Source organism: Cyanistes caeruleus, chromosome 15 (genome assembly GCF_971803275.1).
Source record: "Cyanistes caeruleus chromosome 15, bCyaCae1.hap1.1, whole genome shotgun sequence".
Lineage (NCBI taxonomy): Eukaryota > Metazoa > Chordata > Aves > Passeriformes > Paridae > Cyanistes > Cyanistes caeruleus.
In genome coordinates, this window is record NC_141715.1 from 15,275,539 (window position 1) to 15,291,829 (window position 16,291).

A 16,291-nucleotide genomic window follows, 5' to 3' on the forward strand; every position below is an offset into this window, starting at 1 on the left:
TGACTTAGTATGCATCTCTGGTTTTTCTTGCAGGTTTGAAGGGGGAAACAAACATCCCACAGTGGCCACAAAGCTGCACAGAGAGGGGAACAGCTGGGGGTTAACCCTGGGCCCATGAGATACAGAGAGGTTGGGGCAGGTCTCAGTGACCTCCAGTCAAGGGAGAGGGAGGAGGCTCTGCCCTGGCAAGGTCCCCCTGATAGAAGGACAGGACATGTCAGCTCAGGGAGAGCAAAAGCGACCCAAATTTCCCTGAAGCTGCAGAGGAGAAAGGGGAGAAAGGGAAAAGAAACAGCCAGGACAAACATATTCTTAGAGGGAGAAAAGCCAGGAAAAGTGAACACTGACACGCACACAAAAAAGGAAAATATGAATCCTTGCCCCCACTCCCCCCACCCTGCCCCTCTAGTGCCCCTTTCTGAACCTGCACAGCTCAAACTGCATTTGCCAGGAGAATTTCAGAGCTCCCCCCAACTCTGGCAGTTGCACAAAGGTCTCCTCTCCCTCAGCCAAGAAATTTCCATATTGACACAAGAACTCCACTCACTTACTTGCACGACAGCTGATTAATCCCCTCGATGTAGTAGCACACCCCTCCATTGACACAATAGGACTTGGCTGTTTCGTTGCATTTTCTGGCATGCCCGGACCAGGAGGAGAGAGTTGTGGTTACTGCAGGGGAACACAAAAACACACACAAAAAGGATATGTTGTTATTTCCTTTGTTGGGCAATTCTGCTTCCTCAGATGATTTTCTACGAGTTCATTTGCCAAAGTAAAAACCCCAGAGCTGCAAACCTTAGCCTGTGCCTTCAGACCCACCTTCAGGTCCTGGGGCTGCAATTTGACCCTTCCTTTCTCAGCAAGAGGGGCCAAGTGAGTGAGGAGTTGAAGACTCATTTTCCTCTAAGCAGCCAGCATGTAGCACAAGATCATTTTTTTGGCAAGCTGCAGGGAAGTGCCCCTTTCCCCTCCCTCATGCTGGGAGTGCTGTGCCAGCAGGCCAGCGGGAGGGGAGGAAGAAGAGGAGCTGCAGAGTCGCAGAGTCACAGTGATGTGCTGCTGAGACCCGAGTACAGACCCAGAGGGGCTGCAGGGGACTTTGCACGGCTCCACACCTCTGTCAGCTGAGTTTTCAGAGCCAGGAGCAGGTCTGGCACAAGCAAGAACAGCTTCATCTGTCCGTCCCCTTTCCTGAGCATTTCTCTTGGCTACCACAGCTGGGCTGCCCCAACAGACCCAGCAGAAGTCAGCCAGCCCCAGCTCGTGCTGTGAGGGAGGCAGCATGACTCAAGTTTCCTCATCACAGGTGCTTTCCCAAACCTAAACTTCTTCCTAGAGAAAAGCTTTACACTCCTGTAAGCCACAAGAAAACTTGAATGCAGTCTGCAGAATTTCACTGTAATTCCTGCCTCTGAGAGACTCTGACAAGCTGACAGCCAAAAGCAGAGCCTCCAAAGGTAAAACAAAGGTGTCTAGGAAGGAAAAAACCAGTTGTTAGAGCACTGATACAGATTCAAGAAGGTGAGCAGCTCTGGGGAATGCAGACCCATCTTCACATAAGTCTTAGAAGTGCTGGGCACTAAAAAACATGGATTTTTTACAACTAAATGCTTAACCTCATAAAAAATAATTCCCTTTCCCAGACGGCCCACCTTGCTCAGACCCAATCACAGTTACACCTGCAGCAATGTGGCTACTGCCTGTGCAGCATCTTTTATGCTTTAGTCAAGGCTTCTGAGGAGATTTCTCTTCCACCTTGTTTTCCAAAGCATTACCAAGCCTCGTGGAGAGGTTAGTGACACTGTCACTGAGACTGAACTCCTCACTGACACGAGAGTTGAGGAAGAAATCTTGGACCAGAGCCAGTCAGAGCCACAGGAGGAGCAGCAGGGCAAGCCATGGCCTGTCCTGGAGGGAGCCAGGGCTGCTCCCCATTCCTGGGGCAGCCCCTGTGCTCATCCCACCTGCCCCTGCCTGCAGCCCCCACGCCAGAGCCAAGGGCTGCATTCCCAGCTCCAGCTGGGAGCATCTGGGTGCTCCCAGCACCTTGTGAAGCCTCTCACGTGTGGCTGATGCAACCAAGGTGAGTTTGTTGTGTCTCTCACACTTTTGGGCCCCTCTGCACGCACGGGGTCCGTGCATTTCTGCAGGAGGAGATTCCCAGCGGGCTGGAGCAGCCCACACTGTCACCTGTGCACGGCTCAGGGCAGGGCCAAGCTCACTGCTCAGTCTGGTTGAAGCCATGTGCTGTCCCATCCATTGTCTTCCATTCCCAGAAGGAAGTGGATGTCTCCTCCTGACCGACAGGCCGGGGTTGTGCTATTTCCATCCTTTGCCTTGAATAACCATCGCCTCTGGCTCTGTCTTTTCACAGTTATCCAGGGCACAGCAAGTTGTCCCAAAGTGCTCTGCTAATGAGACATGGAAAACACTCCAGCAGAGACCCAAAATGCTCACAGCCCTGGGACAGCAGCTGCTCCCTGAGGGCACGTCCTGCCAGCCAGCTGGGAGCCAAATGTGGGCAGCAGTGGAGTGTTGGAGCAGAGGATGGCTTGACCAAGCCTCCAGTGAAACTCTTTCAAAAATCTGAATCCTACACTTCTGCAGGAAATTCAGCACTCCCTCCCAGTTAAGATTAATGGTAACTAAAAGCCAAAGCCATTAAGAGTCTGTGTAATTTATCTGGGGAATGCAGACTCATTATACAGACAAGACTTTATAATTTATACCTTTACAAGATAGTAGCACATTTCACTCTCAGGAGTGGAGAGCTGTGGGTCTCTGATAAGTGTGGGTCTCTGCAAGTGTACCATGGGATCAGGGAGCACTGAAACTTCATCAGCCAAAGAGGTGGTGCAGATGGAAAGGGTGAAGAACCGGCTGCAGAGAGCTGTCAGCCCTGCAGCCATCAAATACACCACTTGGTACCAAGCAAAACAACCCATCTGGCAAAGTCTCACATCATAAACCCTACAGAGAAGGACTTTGGAGCAAGCCTTGCCACAGAAAGAGAGGGGCAGAGAGGGAGAACTAAAAACAGAGCCCAGGAACCTCCCCATAAGAAACACCCCAGATAAGATGACACCCAACCCACCAAGAAAAGTGGATGGAACGATGCATTGCTGTGTGATGTGACACCAGGGAGGATCACAGCTCATCAGCCAGAGATTTCATGGCATCCTCATCCCATAGAAACAGTTTTGTCCTTTTTAAATGGATAAAAAAGAGCCTGACATGATTGAGGCTTGGGCATGTTGGGCACTTCTGGGGAGAGCTGTCAGTAGAGCTGTGCCTGTCAGGAAAATGCATGGTTGGTCACCTCTACTAGAAGCATCTTGCTAATGTCATTATCCTTTAAACCTGCAAGTAGCTTGCCTTTTATCCCAAAGAAGCATAAAGTGTTCTCAAACTGAATCATGGAATCATATTACTACAGTCCATTTGTCAGCACAGAGATGTGGCAAAGGCCACAGAGAGAAGCAGTTCCCTGTTGAGAAGAGAGCATCAGGAAATGAGGCCATTTTAGACTGTAAGACTGGTCAAGCCAAAGCCCTGCCTTGGCCCCAGCAGTGGCAAAGCTTAAAAAAGAAGATCAGCACAAGCACACAGTGATAATCATCCTTACCCAGGATGGGCAGCTCAGAGACAGCCCGAGGCAGCCACAGTGCTGTCACATTTAGTCACATTTTGTGGCCACATTTAGTGGCCTTTGCTGGATTCTTCCACCAACATGTTTAGTTGCTGTGTGAACAAATCTATTCTTGTAGCATCCACAATATTTGTGACTCCAGAGTTCCAGTGCTACGCACGCAGCGTGTAAGGCCACAACTCCATTTAATTCTTTTAACCTGCCCTTTGCTGGCTTTTGTATTAGAAAAAACTAATCATTATCCCCACTTGTTTCCCCTGTGCTACCTGTGGCATTGCAGGCACAGCCAGCATCTCCTTCCCTAGCTGGGAAGCAATGATCTCTTTTTATCCTTTTTTGGGTCATCCCTTGTTCTGTTTTTCTCTTTGGAAATAGTGAAATGATACTGCTCACATGTTATTTATGGGATATTTATTAAGTCACAGGAATTCCTAATTTTTTTATTTTTTTTTGAGGTTTGATGCACTGAATACAGATCTTTCTCTCTTCTAACCCTGAAATCTCACTGCTGGGTGGTAACACATTTTAGAGTCTTCCAAGGTGCCTGATCACCCTGGGATGTGCAGCTGGGGCTTCACATTCATGAGAGCAACTATTTAGGGAAAAAGGATGGAGAGACCTGACAAGCTCTAGCGGGAGAACAAAGGGAAGCAAAATGTCTCACTTGGAAAATGTTCATTGTGCCTGGGCTGAAGGGTGGCCCAGATCACACACAAGCACCTCAAAGCATGATGCCAAGGGAGATTTCAGTGTGTTTCCACCACACTAGGGGGATAATTCCCAGATCCACAAGTTACTTTGTGATTGGATCTATTCTCCATCAACCTGGGTCACTGGAAACACTTTAACAACTGTGTGCCTGGTCCAGAGTCATCTGGGATGTTGGATGTTGGTAAAATGAACCTCACACACAGTTTATTTACAGCTGTGCAGGTACTTTCACCTCTGTGCCAAACACTGCTCAGCTGTGCCTGGTGATCCAGAAATTACTTCCCACAGCAATTTCACATGAACTGCCATACAACACCAGGCAGATTTTACCCCCCATTGGCTGCTGTGGCAGAATAAATCTTTCATTCAGCTCCCAACAGCGCTCCATCTATCCCAAATGACTTGGAAAGTTGTAAAATTGCTGAGAGGAGTGGAGAACTGAATAAGCAAGGGAGCAGTTTTGGGTGATGGCAGGGTGGAACGGGACTCAGGAAGGCAGTGGGACGTGATGAGGGGGTTCTAACACCAGCCATGTACCAAGAACCTCCCCAAATTTAAAGCAGAAAACCAGGAGTGTGCGTGAAGCAAGCAGGTGGTGACATTTCCTTTTGACCAGAGGGAATAGCTGAGGTGCCCTGAGACACACAGTGGCAAACTGGTCAGAAAGCCCCTGCAGGGTGAGAGAAGGGCTGGAACAGCTCATCCACCAGCAGGTCAGACCTGCAGCTGTCCCAGGACTGAGAACAAAGCAGGAGGGAGGGAGCAGGTGAGGACAATGAAGAGAGGGGAATAAGGAGGTGAAGAGAAGAGGGGAGTAAGGAGGTGAGGACAGGGAAAAGAGGGCTGCCTCCTGATGATGTGTTGGTGAATGATCTGCAGCCACGTTTTATCGTTGCTGCCCCAGCCAGGCAGGACAGAGCAGCATAAACACGGGAGGTTCAGAGCACTGGAGTCATTCAGAGAGTCTGTTTTCCACCACATGCCTCAGTTACTCTGGACTATCATCAATGACAGGGCAACAGAGAGGAGAGCCAGGGGCAGGGACTCTGCCAGGTGGACCTCCCTCCACAGAACCCATCTACGCAGAAGGGCCATTAATGATTGTGCAGGGATTCTTACACAATTCCTGCCATGCACGTCATTTACCCTTTGCAGGCAGCTCACCAGCCTGTTCTCAGAAGTCTGGTGAAATACTCCCCCTGCAAAGAGTTAATTAATGCAGCTTGGACTATAAATTATAGTTAATTTTTCACAAACTACAGCTACTGTCGAGGAGAGCGGGGAGACAGCGATGGTTTCGCCGCTCCTTTTCTTCCTTATAAATAACTTTGGCTGGTGGGTTCATAGAGTACAGACACTTTATTCTCTCAATATTTAGACATTCAGTTAGACAGATGAACTCAGCTGGTTGGGGAGTGTATACAGATTGCCTGCTCTGTATATGCCTCATGTACTCACTGATAAAACACAGAATGGCTGAGGTTGCTCTCAACAGAGTTCATCCAACTGCTTCTTAGAAGAACATGGATGAGAAGGTGTCTGGCCAAGATATTCCTTGCTTGTAGCGCCGTAATCCTGGCGTGAGCCACGCTAAATCCATGATTTACACTGATTAATACATGGAGAGGCTGGTGATCCTCACCATTCCCTCTGTGGCAGATTTCTGTGTGTCTGATACAACACCTCCTCTCACAATAAACCTGAGCAGAGTCTGGATGCTCCCTGCTGTTATCTGTACATAAAATCAGAAGGGCCTGTGCACACTGGGGCTTGCCTGACAGCAGACTGGGGACTCTGGAGCTCATAAAAATTCTCCTCCTGTGTGTTTATTCATTTGGAAATGACCAAATATTTACCCCTGCATTTTATTGAAATAGATCCGGCTGGAATTGTGTTTCCAGTTCCCGAGGGGATCATTAGGATCAATAGCTGCAGACTAGGAGTTCATCCCAAGATACACAAACCAGGCTGCAAGGCACTCATCTTGGAGCATCAGATGCTGCTGATCAAAACAGCACAGGTTGCATTTCCCACCTCTCCCATCTGCACTGCTCAGGGGTTTCACTAAGAAACAAGTTTAAAGGTTTCTGAGCACTCAGGGGCTGCCTGTTTCCATGGGACAGGCAGTAACTGAAGGGGCAAAGTCCTGTGTTATTGTCAAGCTTCTAGCTGCTCCTCTGGAATGATCTCTGCAGCTTTATGAGGGAGCCCTTCCTATGCTCTTGTCTGCCACAGGGGTCTGAAAATGCACATGACAGCAGCGCAGCATTTCGTTTTCCCAAATCCCCACCATCAATTGTAATAGCAGCAACATGATACTTCAATGAGGGGATTTGTTCAGCAACCTAAAAATCCTTTCACAGAGCCAATGCCAGTGTGAAAGCTTTGCAGGCGGGGCAGCTGAAGCCCAAGAAGTAAAGCAACACACCAGGGTCCCAGGATGGAGCCAGAAGAGCAGATCCCCTGGTCCAGAGCCCAGTTCTGAAGGCTGGGCTCAGCCTCAGTGCTGCCAGGGGACATCAGCTCCCACCCCACACTTCATCCTGCCCCTCTTTGCCTTTAGAGCCACTGCCTGCCTTTACACCCCACCTCGAGTGGCAGCTGTGTGACTACTTGAAAAACACACAGTGCAAAATGAGCAAGGAGCAGGATCTGGCAGCTGCCAGGCACCACACAGCTCTCTGCAGACAGGCAGTGAGATCACCACATTCACCTCAAGGTTCCGTGCCTGCAGGTTCCGCTCAATTACAACCACACCTCCAGCAATGGGCTTTAAATTATCTGAGCAAAGACCACGCCAGGACTTATTTTTAGTCTAATATTGAAAGCTGCTCTGTTCACATGGCTGGACTTGTGTCTGCTCTGCCCGTGCTCCAGGCTGGCTGGACACCCCTCTGCAGCACTGGTAGCTCCAGGAGAGCTCCATGGCCTCAGGCTGGAGGGGCCAGGGACTGACCAGGGACACAGGCAGGTCTGCCATGGCCACCCAGTAAAGGCCACGCCAGACTGGATTTGACAGCAGGTTTGGGGGGGTTGGTTGAACCACAAGCACGTGGCACATGTTCCTGTGGGGTGTGTAACTCACAAACCACAGCACAGCCACTGCAATCGTGCAAATCCAGCAGGCTGGGCTCACCTGGCAGGGACAAAGTAAGGAGAACACTCCCAGCACCCAGCCATGCTAGGCATCAGGGAGGGATTAAACTGGAGAGAGATTGCCTCGATGAGTCTACACCAGTGAAGCTACAAACAGTCCAATGGCATCACCAGGATGACAGCTGTGAAATCTGTGGACCCAAACTGGTGTGTGGAGAGTTAGACTTAATTGGAGAACAAAGGACTGTTTCAGCTACCCTTCCCACAGGGGTCTCTAGAAGGACTCTAGGGAGGGCTTGTGATGCCCAGCAGATGAAATAAAGGCACTAAAACTAAACCCAGAGAGCCCAGCTTTCATTCAGCTGCTTTATATTACCCTCCAATCCTCTTGCTCCCCTCAGCACTGCCTGTCCTGCTCTTTCTCCCCGTTTCACCTTCTGCTGTGACCCCGAGCCTCTCTCTGCTGCAGAGCAGCCTCAGCCAAGGGCACTGACAGCCCACAGAGGCTGATAAAGCTCTCAGGCACTCACCCAGCTACAGAGTGAGCAAAGAGCACGAGCAGAGTCCGGGTGAGCAGCTGCAATGATCCACATGTTGGTTTAGAGCACCTGCCCACCACTGGCACATCCTCCTGTATCCTGACAGTATCTGAACCACGCTTCCTCCTCCTGGCCTGTGCTCTCTCCTTACCCTCAGGCCTTCACCTGCTGCTTGAAGTCAAGGGAAGGAACTAGAGGAGAACTCAACAGCAGAAAATAAGCACAAGGGATTACCTGACCTTCTCAGAGACTTCAAACACTATCTTACCTTTTTAAAATTAAACTTTGAGGGGGTTTTACTCTCTCTGTCCTGCATAAACCTTCTATCTCAGAATGCTCTCCAGATTTCTCTGACCCTTCTTCCATTTCTGCCTCCGTCAGAATGCTCCTAAATGCCCACACTGGTTCCTGTTTACCCAGCAGACTCCTGAGCCTTGTTTAGCTGTCTCACTGCACCGTGGCAGGATCACGGTACCACTCTGAGTTCTCTGGATGTTGAAATGAGTGTGAAGGACCTTCCTCTCTCCACCAGGGCTCACCATCAAGTTACCACATCCCTGCAAGTTCTTGCCTGTGAGCTGAGCCACTGTCACCACCCAACTGCACAGCTTTAGCCCGTGGCAAGCACAAAACAAAGTGTTTTATTTAACATGTTTTCACCATGAATGAGGCCACTGCTCCACAAATGAAGCCGAGTGGAACCTCATGCTATTCACAAGCCAGGTACTGGGGGTATCAGTGCTTAAAATCCAGCAAGGATTCTAAAAAGACAAAATTTTAGAGAAACCACCAGAGTAGGGACAACCTGCAGGTGACTCTGAGTACAGATATTGAAAAGAAATGCAAGACTTTTACAAGGATGAGATGCTTGTCTGCTTTCCAGACCTTCCCACCTCACAACATCTTCAGCACCTCCCCATATGCTGTGCACACGTGCAATTCTGTGATACAACATCAATCACCACAAAAAATCAGAGAGGCTCTGGGTAATTCAGATAGCACTTGGGAGATACAGCAAAAAAGGAATGTGAAGGAAAAAGGGAGTTCCAACTTTAACTCTGGAGATTCTTTCCATCATTAGAAAAAAAAACAACAAACCAGACAATGATGATGCACCCACAGAGGAAAGAAGTTTTCCAAAAGGGGAAATTTCTGTGTTTCCTTTCTGAGATTTGGCTTTTAAGAAAATAGCATTTATCTAAAATGATGCAAATAAGTAGCATGGGTCTCTTCTGGTGAAAACAAAGGAAAAATCCTGGGGAAAGAAAGCGTGGCCACGGCATTAATGATGCTGTATCTCAGCTTGGTGTCTCTAGAGCAGTGCAAGGCTAAGCACTACACAAGAGCACATTTTTAAGTGCAGTTTTCTAATCAGAAAAGCTTTTAAAGAATACCTGGCCAGTGCCTGCTGTGGCTGCAATCAGATTTCTTTTAAAGTCATAAAAGACTGAGCTTTCAAAGGAGGAAGCATCCCCATAAAATCTGCAGAGCGGAATTGCCAACAGTGAGGCACAGCCAGCTGTGCTCTCAGCTCTGGGCATCACAGCACAGATCTCAAAATCCCTGCCTGGCCCTGCCTTCCCAGGGTTTTTGCCAGGATCCTGGTGGGCTCCCACTGGGGAGAGACCCCCTGACACAGCCACAGCACCCTCCACCAGAAATTGCTGAGCCAACATCCAGGCACCAGGATTCTAATCAACACTTGTACCCCTTCCTTGATTTTTATTGCTCTGTGCCCATTTTCTACTGCTTTTGGGACAGCTGAGTAGGAGGGAATGCTAAAAAGCATTTCAGCCACATTAAATCAAATTAAGCATTTGGGGAAATCCATTCTTGCTTTCTGGAGACTCAGAAAAAATGGGATGGCAGGGCATGGATGGATTTTCTGCAATGTTCTTATTTCCTATGCTTAGGAGACTCATGGCTTTTCTCTTGTACTTCCTACAGCTTGTTTTGGTTTGATCAACCATCCTCAAAAAAATCCCAAACCCAAACCCAAAAACAAAGCAATAAAAAAGGCCCTGTTAAATCAAAGGCCATAACAAGCACATCTTGCATGTATCAATAACTCCATGTACTGAAAGAGCTCAGAATGCAAACTTCAGTTGCAATTTTAAGTAGCAAGTTCTTCAAGCTGCCATTGCAATCGTTATCAAATTCTCTCTCTCCAAGATAGACACCAGCAATATAAATCAGATTTTTTTAAAGATCTAGGGAAAGAAAGATCAGTGGCTTTGGGAAAAATCAGACAGAAGGAGTGATTAAAGAAGATTCCAGGAGGCAATAAAGCATTTATGCAAAATGTCTCATAATAACAAACAAATTAGGGGGAAGCAGCTGTATGGGGGGAGTGGGGGAGAGGTACTTACACTCTTCTTCCATAACAACTATTTTAGTTTCTGAGGCTGGTAAGACTTGTGGTGTTTTCGTTGTTCCTGGGGAAATTAAGGTAAGAAAGTAGTGAACAAAATATCTCTTTTGAGCAGAGCAGGGCTACTGTGGGGAGGAGCAGAGGGGCAGGTGCTGCAGGGGGGCACAGGCTGGGGGCTGTCAAGGTTGAGGGCAGGGGATTGGGGTGACAGAGACAAGGAATGTCCCTGCAGGAGATGGCACAGGACACGATGTCCCCTCGCTGTGAAGAGCCTTGTGTCACGATCAAGAAGCAGAAATGGCTCAGGGTTCACCTGGCAGGAGATGAATGAAAATGTGGGAGGTTTTCTTAGCCCTGACGGCCACAAGAGCGCAAAGATGGGATGGCAGGAGGTGATAGTGGGGAAAATGCAGAGTTTAAGGAAAGGGGATTTTCTGAAGAGCCTCCATCCCACAGGTATGTGAAGTCCTGCAGCACAAATTAACACTCGTACAAGAGGTGGAGGAACACGAAGCAGATGAAGGCCCAGGCAAGAGTGGGACAAGCACAGGTAGTGATTTCCTCTTTTTTAACCAGGATACTGGGAACCCCAATGCCCACAGCTCTACTCAACCCCACTGGCAGCACCTTTGGAGAAGTCCCTCACATCCTTTGGAAAGGAGAAAGCCTCAGGAGCCTGGGCTGGGGGTGCAGTGCTTGCCAGAGACAGGGGTGGGACCACCACAAAAAAGCTAGAAGCAGAAAGAATTTTTTGTACAACTTGATTTTTTTCTGCAGTGCTTAATAGGGGGCAGGGCGGCTGAGGAGGTGCCTAGAAATTTTCTGAGGAAAAAAAGAATCTGGAACACCTGTGCCCTCATGGCCACGAGATATCAACATTAGGCTATTCAATAATGAGAATTGGGAAATGGGACATTTTTCTAAGAAAACATCCAATTTACTCCAAAGTCATAAAAATCTGCAAGACAACCAAAGCACAGTATATTTTGACTAAATCCAGAAGCATTTCCTCAGAAATTAACACACTCACAAAGTTTCTCAATGCAAAAGCATTTATTTCTGAGCTGGGAGTTTTGTAGAGGAGGGAGGAGGTGAGGGTTTGGCTGATGGGCATTTTCTAAGTGCCAAGGGGTCTCTGCTCTGCAGCCACTCTCTCCTTAAAGCTGTGGTAGTTTTGGTGACTTACAACAGATCTGTATGGCTGAAAAGCTGCTTTTCTGAAACTGAAAAGTGGTATTGGAATAAAGAGCATTCTGCAACAGGATCCACAACTGGATCAGTGCTAAGGAGCCTGGGGAAGAAGACACAGGGGACAACACACAAATGCCCTGAGGGGTTTTCTACTGAAAACCACCAGAGAGGAAGGGAGTTTGCAGAAGTGAGGAAAGCTGTTGAGACCCCAAGAAGGTCCAGCAGCAAGGGGAGAGGAATAGTCTAGGACAGCTCATGCCTGCATACTGGGGAAGGCTGTTTAACTCTGGGTAGCTCCAGGGAAAAGAGGAAAAAAGAGCTCAGAGGGGCGACAGGGCCACAAAAGCCTGCAGGGATTGTCATCAGCTTGGCTGCCTTTGCAGGGGGCTGCAGCTGGCCCTGCTGTCCTGGCAGGTGATCTGCAAACAGCAGCAAGGTGTGCCTGCAGCTGAGCAGCAAGCCAGGGGCAGAGTGGCAAGGCAGCTGAGAACATGGATTTGTACATGGGTTCATCCAGGCGGGGAATCTGCCGGATTCAGGGAGAGACCTTTGTGTGTCTTTGATGGTTTTTCAGGTCTTCACACATTTCTGGGCAGCTCAGGTGTGAGCCCATCCCTGCTGCGAGGGTCCTTGCCACACAGCATGACCTCCTGTGGGGGCAGAGCCAGTCCCTGACATCCTGCCTTCCCTGCCTGGAGGCTGCAGTGGCCAGATGTGAACTTACCTGGTGGGCAGGAGAGAGCTCAAGCACACTCCTCCTCCTGTGGAAGGGGTGCTGCTGGTGGGGAAGGGGCAGCAGAGGGGGCAGACAGGGCTCTGCTGGCTACACACAGGGAAGGGAGGTTACACATGCAGCTCCCATCGAACAGGAGCTGTTTATGTGGCGTGGGACAGCCAGAGTGTGAGCCAGGAAAAAGGGAAAAGGGAGAGCACTGCCTCTGTTCCTTACTCAGGACACCTTTCCTATCACAATCAGAAATAAACCCAGCAGAGCAGCAGGGCTGAGTTCACAGATTTGGAGGATGAAGGCAGGGAGGTGTGAGCATGGGTGGCCTTCCTCCAGCCTCTGCCAGCACTGGGATTGACCAGGCAGGATAACTGAGGAGGAAGAAGCTGTGTGATGCTGCAGCTTCACAGAACAAAAGATTCAGGATGGCAAACACGCTGAGGTTAAGAGAGAAAACGCTGCCAGAAAGCAGCAGGAGAAAGGGACCTTCCCTCACACTGGGGTAAGGCTGGTGAGGGAAGAAAAAGCTGGATCCCAGCAAAGGGCTGCAGAGCCCAGTGCTCCCAGCCCCAGTGCCCGTTGTGAATGGCAGGAGGAAGAGCTTAGGAAATACGGTCACCCCCTCCCCAGCTGTGCCCTCCCAGCTTCTGGCAGCCACTGCAGGGACTTTCTGAGCCGGAGGGTACATCCAAACCATCGTGTTAAGCAATATAATTATTATGACCAAGATAATAATAAAACCACCTAACCTCAGACTCCATCCGCTGAGCTCTAAGAGATGGAGCACACATTCTAGGATGAAAACCAGAAGCAACTTCACTCATCACAAAGCTATGGTCTAATTACTTGTCTTCTGGTGAGTTTTGCTTCTCAGAAATTCTTTAAAAAATGAAAACATCAAGCCCACCAGCTTTCTTTCCTTCTTACCCCTTTTCAAAAAAATACATAGACTGTGAGTTTATTTAAAATGTAAATTAACCACATTGCCAGTGACAGATAACAAAGATAAACATTTATGCTAAGCTGCATTTTTCTTATCTCCCAAGATTGTTTTACTCGATATCCTGAAAGCATGAAACAAAATACAGGACAGACCATGTGCAGAACCTTTCTGTGGAATGGCAGACAGCTCGAGACATTTGCTGGCTTCTTCACTTACCACTTTTCACATTCAGGCTGCCTTTTGCGGTGTCTTTCCCTAAAACGTTCTCCGCTTCGCAGCTGTACTCCCCAGCATCTTCAAGCTTCACCTTGTTGAACTGCAGTCTGGAAATCTTTCTGTTGAAAAGTACAGCAGACATTTCTTACTCGATTGCTGACCAACCTCATGAAGTGACAACCATTCCTGGCCCTGGGATGCTGCCTGGAGGGTCACCCCCACCTAACAGGATGGGCTGAATAGGCTCTTGAGTCTGGATAGGGTTTGGATAAGTCCTTTCCCAGGATTTGCTAGGTGAACATCTCCCTCTGAACCCACTGCTCTGAGTGTGTTGTGTGCTTTGGTCTGACACCTGCTCTCATTCACACACACAGTCTCGTGAGGGGTTGAGGCCAAGAGTCCCAGCACCCCAGCACAAGCTTTCCATGCTGGAAAAAAGCCACTTTACTGATGGGCAGTGGGATCTGCCTGCCAAATGTGGAGAGGAGATGCCTGTTCTGCACCTTCCTCAGCAGGGATGCTGAGCAGTCAGTGCTCCACCAGCTCAGCACAAACACCCATGGTGCCCAGGGGGACTCACCCCTCTCCAGCCTGCACATCCAATCCCTGGGCTTTGCCCTGGACATATCTCTGGACACTTCATCTGGACCTAGAAAAAGGGCAAGCACCTCGTGTCCCCCAAAAACACACTCCAATGGACTGCAGATGTGTGGCTGAGCTGCACACACTCATCTCACCAGCCAGACATGCCTTGAAAGAGCAGGAGATGGTGACAACTGCCCATGTCACCTCCCAGCCTGTGTCACCTCTCAGCCTGTGCCATCTCCCATCCTGTGCCACCTCTCAGCCACCCCCCAGCCCGTGCTGCTCCTCCATGGGAGAGGGAGCAGCTCTGCGGCAGAGCTCTGCGGCGCTGCGGGAAGGAGCATCGCCTTTCCCACTGCCTATGACTCATTCTCTGGGATGGCTCTGACTAACAGGCAAAACCTTTTGTTGCCCAGTTTAACAGGGATCTACAGGAGCCTTCAACACACTCTGAGTGCCACTCATGAGGCTGCAGTGGGACTCCCACATGAGACCCTCTGGTTTACTACATTTTCTTCCACTTTAGCCATCTTCTCAAAACCCACACTGTCTGCTCTTCTCATGAGCACATCTCCATCTGCTTTCTACCCCAAGCTTTTACCTCAGGTCTGTGTCACTTTATTTAGAGACTTGGAAGTGCTGCCAGCTTTAGAAAGAGGTCCCAGCGGCCGATGTTGCTGAAGGCAAATATAATTCCATTTATGTGGAAAATAATCATTAGCCTTGGACATGGTTGCAATGTTACACGTGTCATCCGAGAAGGACTTTTCTTTGGGCTCTGCAAATCATTGTCCATAGGAAGCCCTTCACAGAAGCATCTTTTTAACACCCTGACAAGCTGTTCTCCTGGGAGGCACGGCGCAAGGACACAGCAGGAACATCTCACTAGTTATATTAGTAAATTAAAAGCACTTGGAGATGACTTGGTAGAGCTCCCAGGAAACAGGCGCTGCCCTGTTTTACAGGATGCGGTCAAGTGTTCAATTGCATGAGCTGGGGCCACATGTGGAGCAATTTTTAAATGAATGTTGACAGTATGCAAAGACCTCTTCAATCCCTCTAACTGTAGGTCTCTCCCCTGATCCATTTGTGCAGTGACTTGGGCCAGCACATTCCACCACGGGAGCCTAAACAAGAGGCCTGATTCTGCCTTGACTCCTCTGAATGTTCTCAAGTCTCTCAGCACAGCCTGTGACAGCCCTGGCCATCGTGGCCCTCGCTGCTGTGCTCCCTCACACAGGAGTCAGGTAATGCACAGGAGAGGGGCATTTCAGGACATTTAAGGAAATTTAGGGTGTCCTGTTCCCATTGCTGCCCTGTGGCTGTTGGTTCCTGCACCTTGCTGGGAGGGGTAGGCTCTGCTGGGCTGCAGCACCTTGCTCAGGACCATGTTCCCCACTGTGTGGAAATGTTCATCAGAAGGGCGAGATGGCTCCAGAATGCAACTCCAAGGCTGCTCACAGCCCAGCCATTACTTTCTCCCAGCTGTCTCATCCCTCTCTGCCAGAATAGACCGTTTGTTTTACAAACCAGCTCTCGGACAGGCTGCATTGCAGGCAGCACATGCTGAAAGCAGCTTGGAAGAGTGAGGTTCTAACTCAGGGTCCATAGAAAACACCACCCTGGCACATCAGCATGCCAAGGCTCTCTGCCAGAGCAGGGCTGAGAGCATCAATGGACACACAGCCTTCAGCTGCCAGAGCACAGATGTTCTAATGATAATTGGCTGAGTGACAATCTCAATCCACAGCACATTTCACCAGGTGGAGCAACTGGAAAAATCCACTGCTGCATTAGAATATCACCTAGGTATGTGATCTTCTACAGATTAGAGGGTGTAAGTCCCAAAGACATGAATTAGGGAGTTATTACTGGCACAAAAGGGGCCATACTTGACAGACTCAGCTCCAACAACTGGATGAGAGACATTTGGTCTTTTACCTGGAACTGGAGAGGAATGTGAGCAGAATAAAGAGTGATGCTGGCATTTGGAGCATAGGGGATTACTTTGTTTTAATGCACAAAACTTGTACTGTCAAAAGAGCTTATTTTTGTCATCACAATTTGTTGAAATTATCCTGGGCTGTAAGATCCCCTTGAAAAATCAAGAGCTTTTTCTTGCTTCTCATAGCCCAGGCCAATGGTGTGGCCCCTCTTGGTCTCCACACAGTGCTGTACAATGTCTGGTGACAGACTCAGAGGAAAGGAGATGAAGGTTGGAGATATGGATCAGCTTTCATGTGGAGAAAAAATGCAAAGA

At 49.1% G+C, this 16,291-nt stretch overlaps 1 protein-coding gene across 7 annotated transcripts in view; it reads right to left on the reverse strand.

The window, feature by feature from the left end:
• NRG2 (neuregulin 2) overlaps nt 1–16,291 on the reverse strand; it is a 151,203-nt gene that overhangs the window by 28,775 nt on the left and 106,137 nt on the right. For 5 of the 7 annotated variants that reach the window (XM_086852315.1, XM_086852314.1, XM_086852309.1 and 2 more), the window contains exons 3-4: nt 13,447–13,565; nt 552–672 (exon numbers count right to left, since the gene is read on the reverse strand). In XM_086852315.1, the coding sequence (XP_086708441.1) occupies nt 552–672; nt 13,447–13,565 (240 nt within the window). Of the gene's footprint in view, nt 1–551; nt 673–10,367; nt 10,434–13,446; nt 13,566–16,291 lie in introns of all 7 variants that reach the window. The other 2 variants (XM_086852313.1, XM_086852310.1) reach the window with 1 other exon arrangement.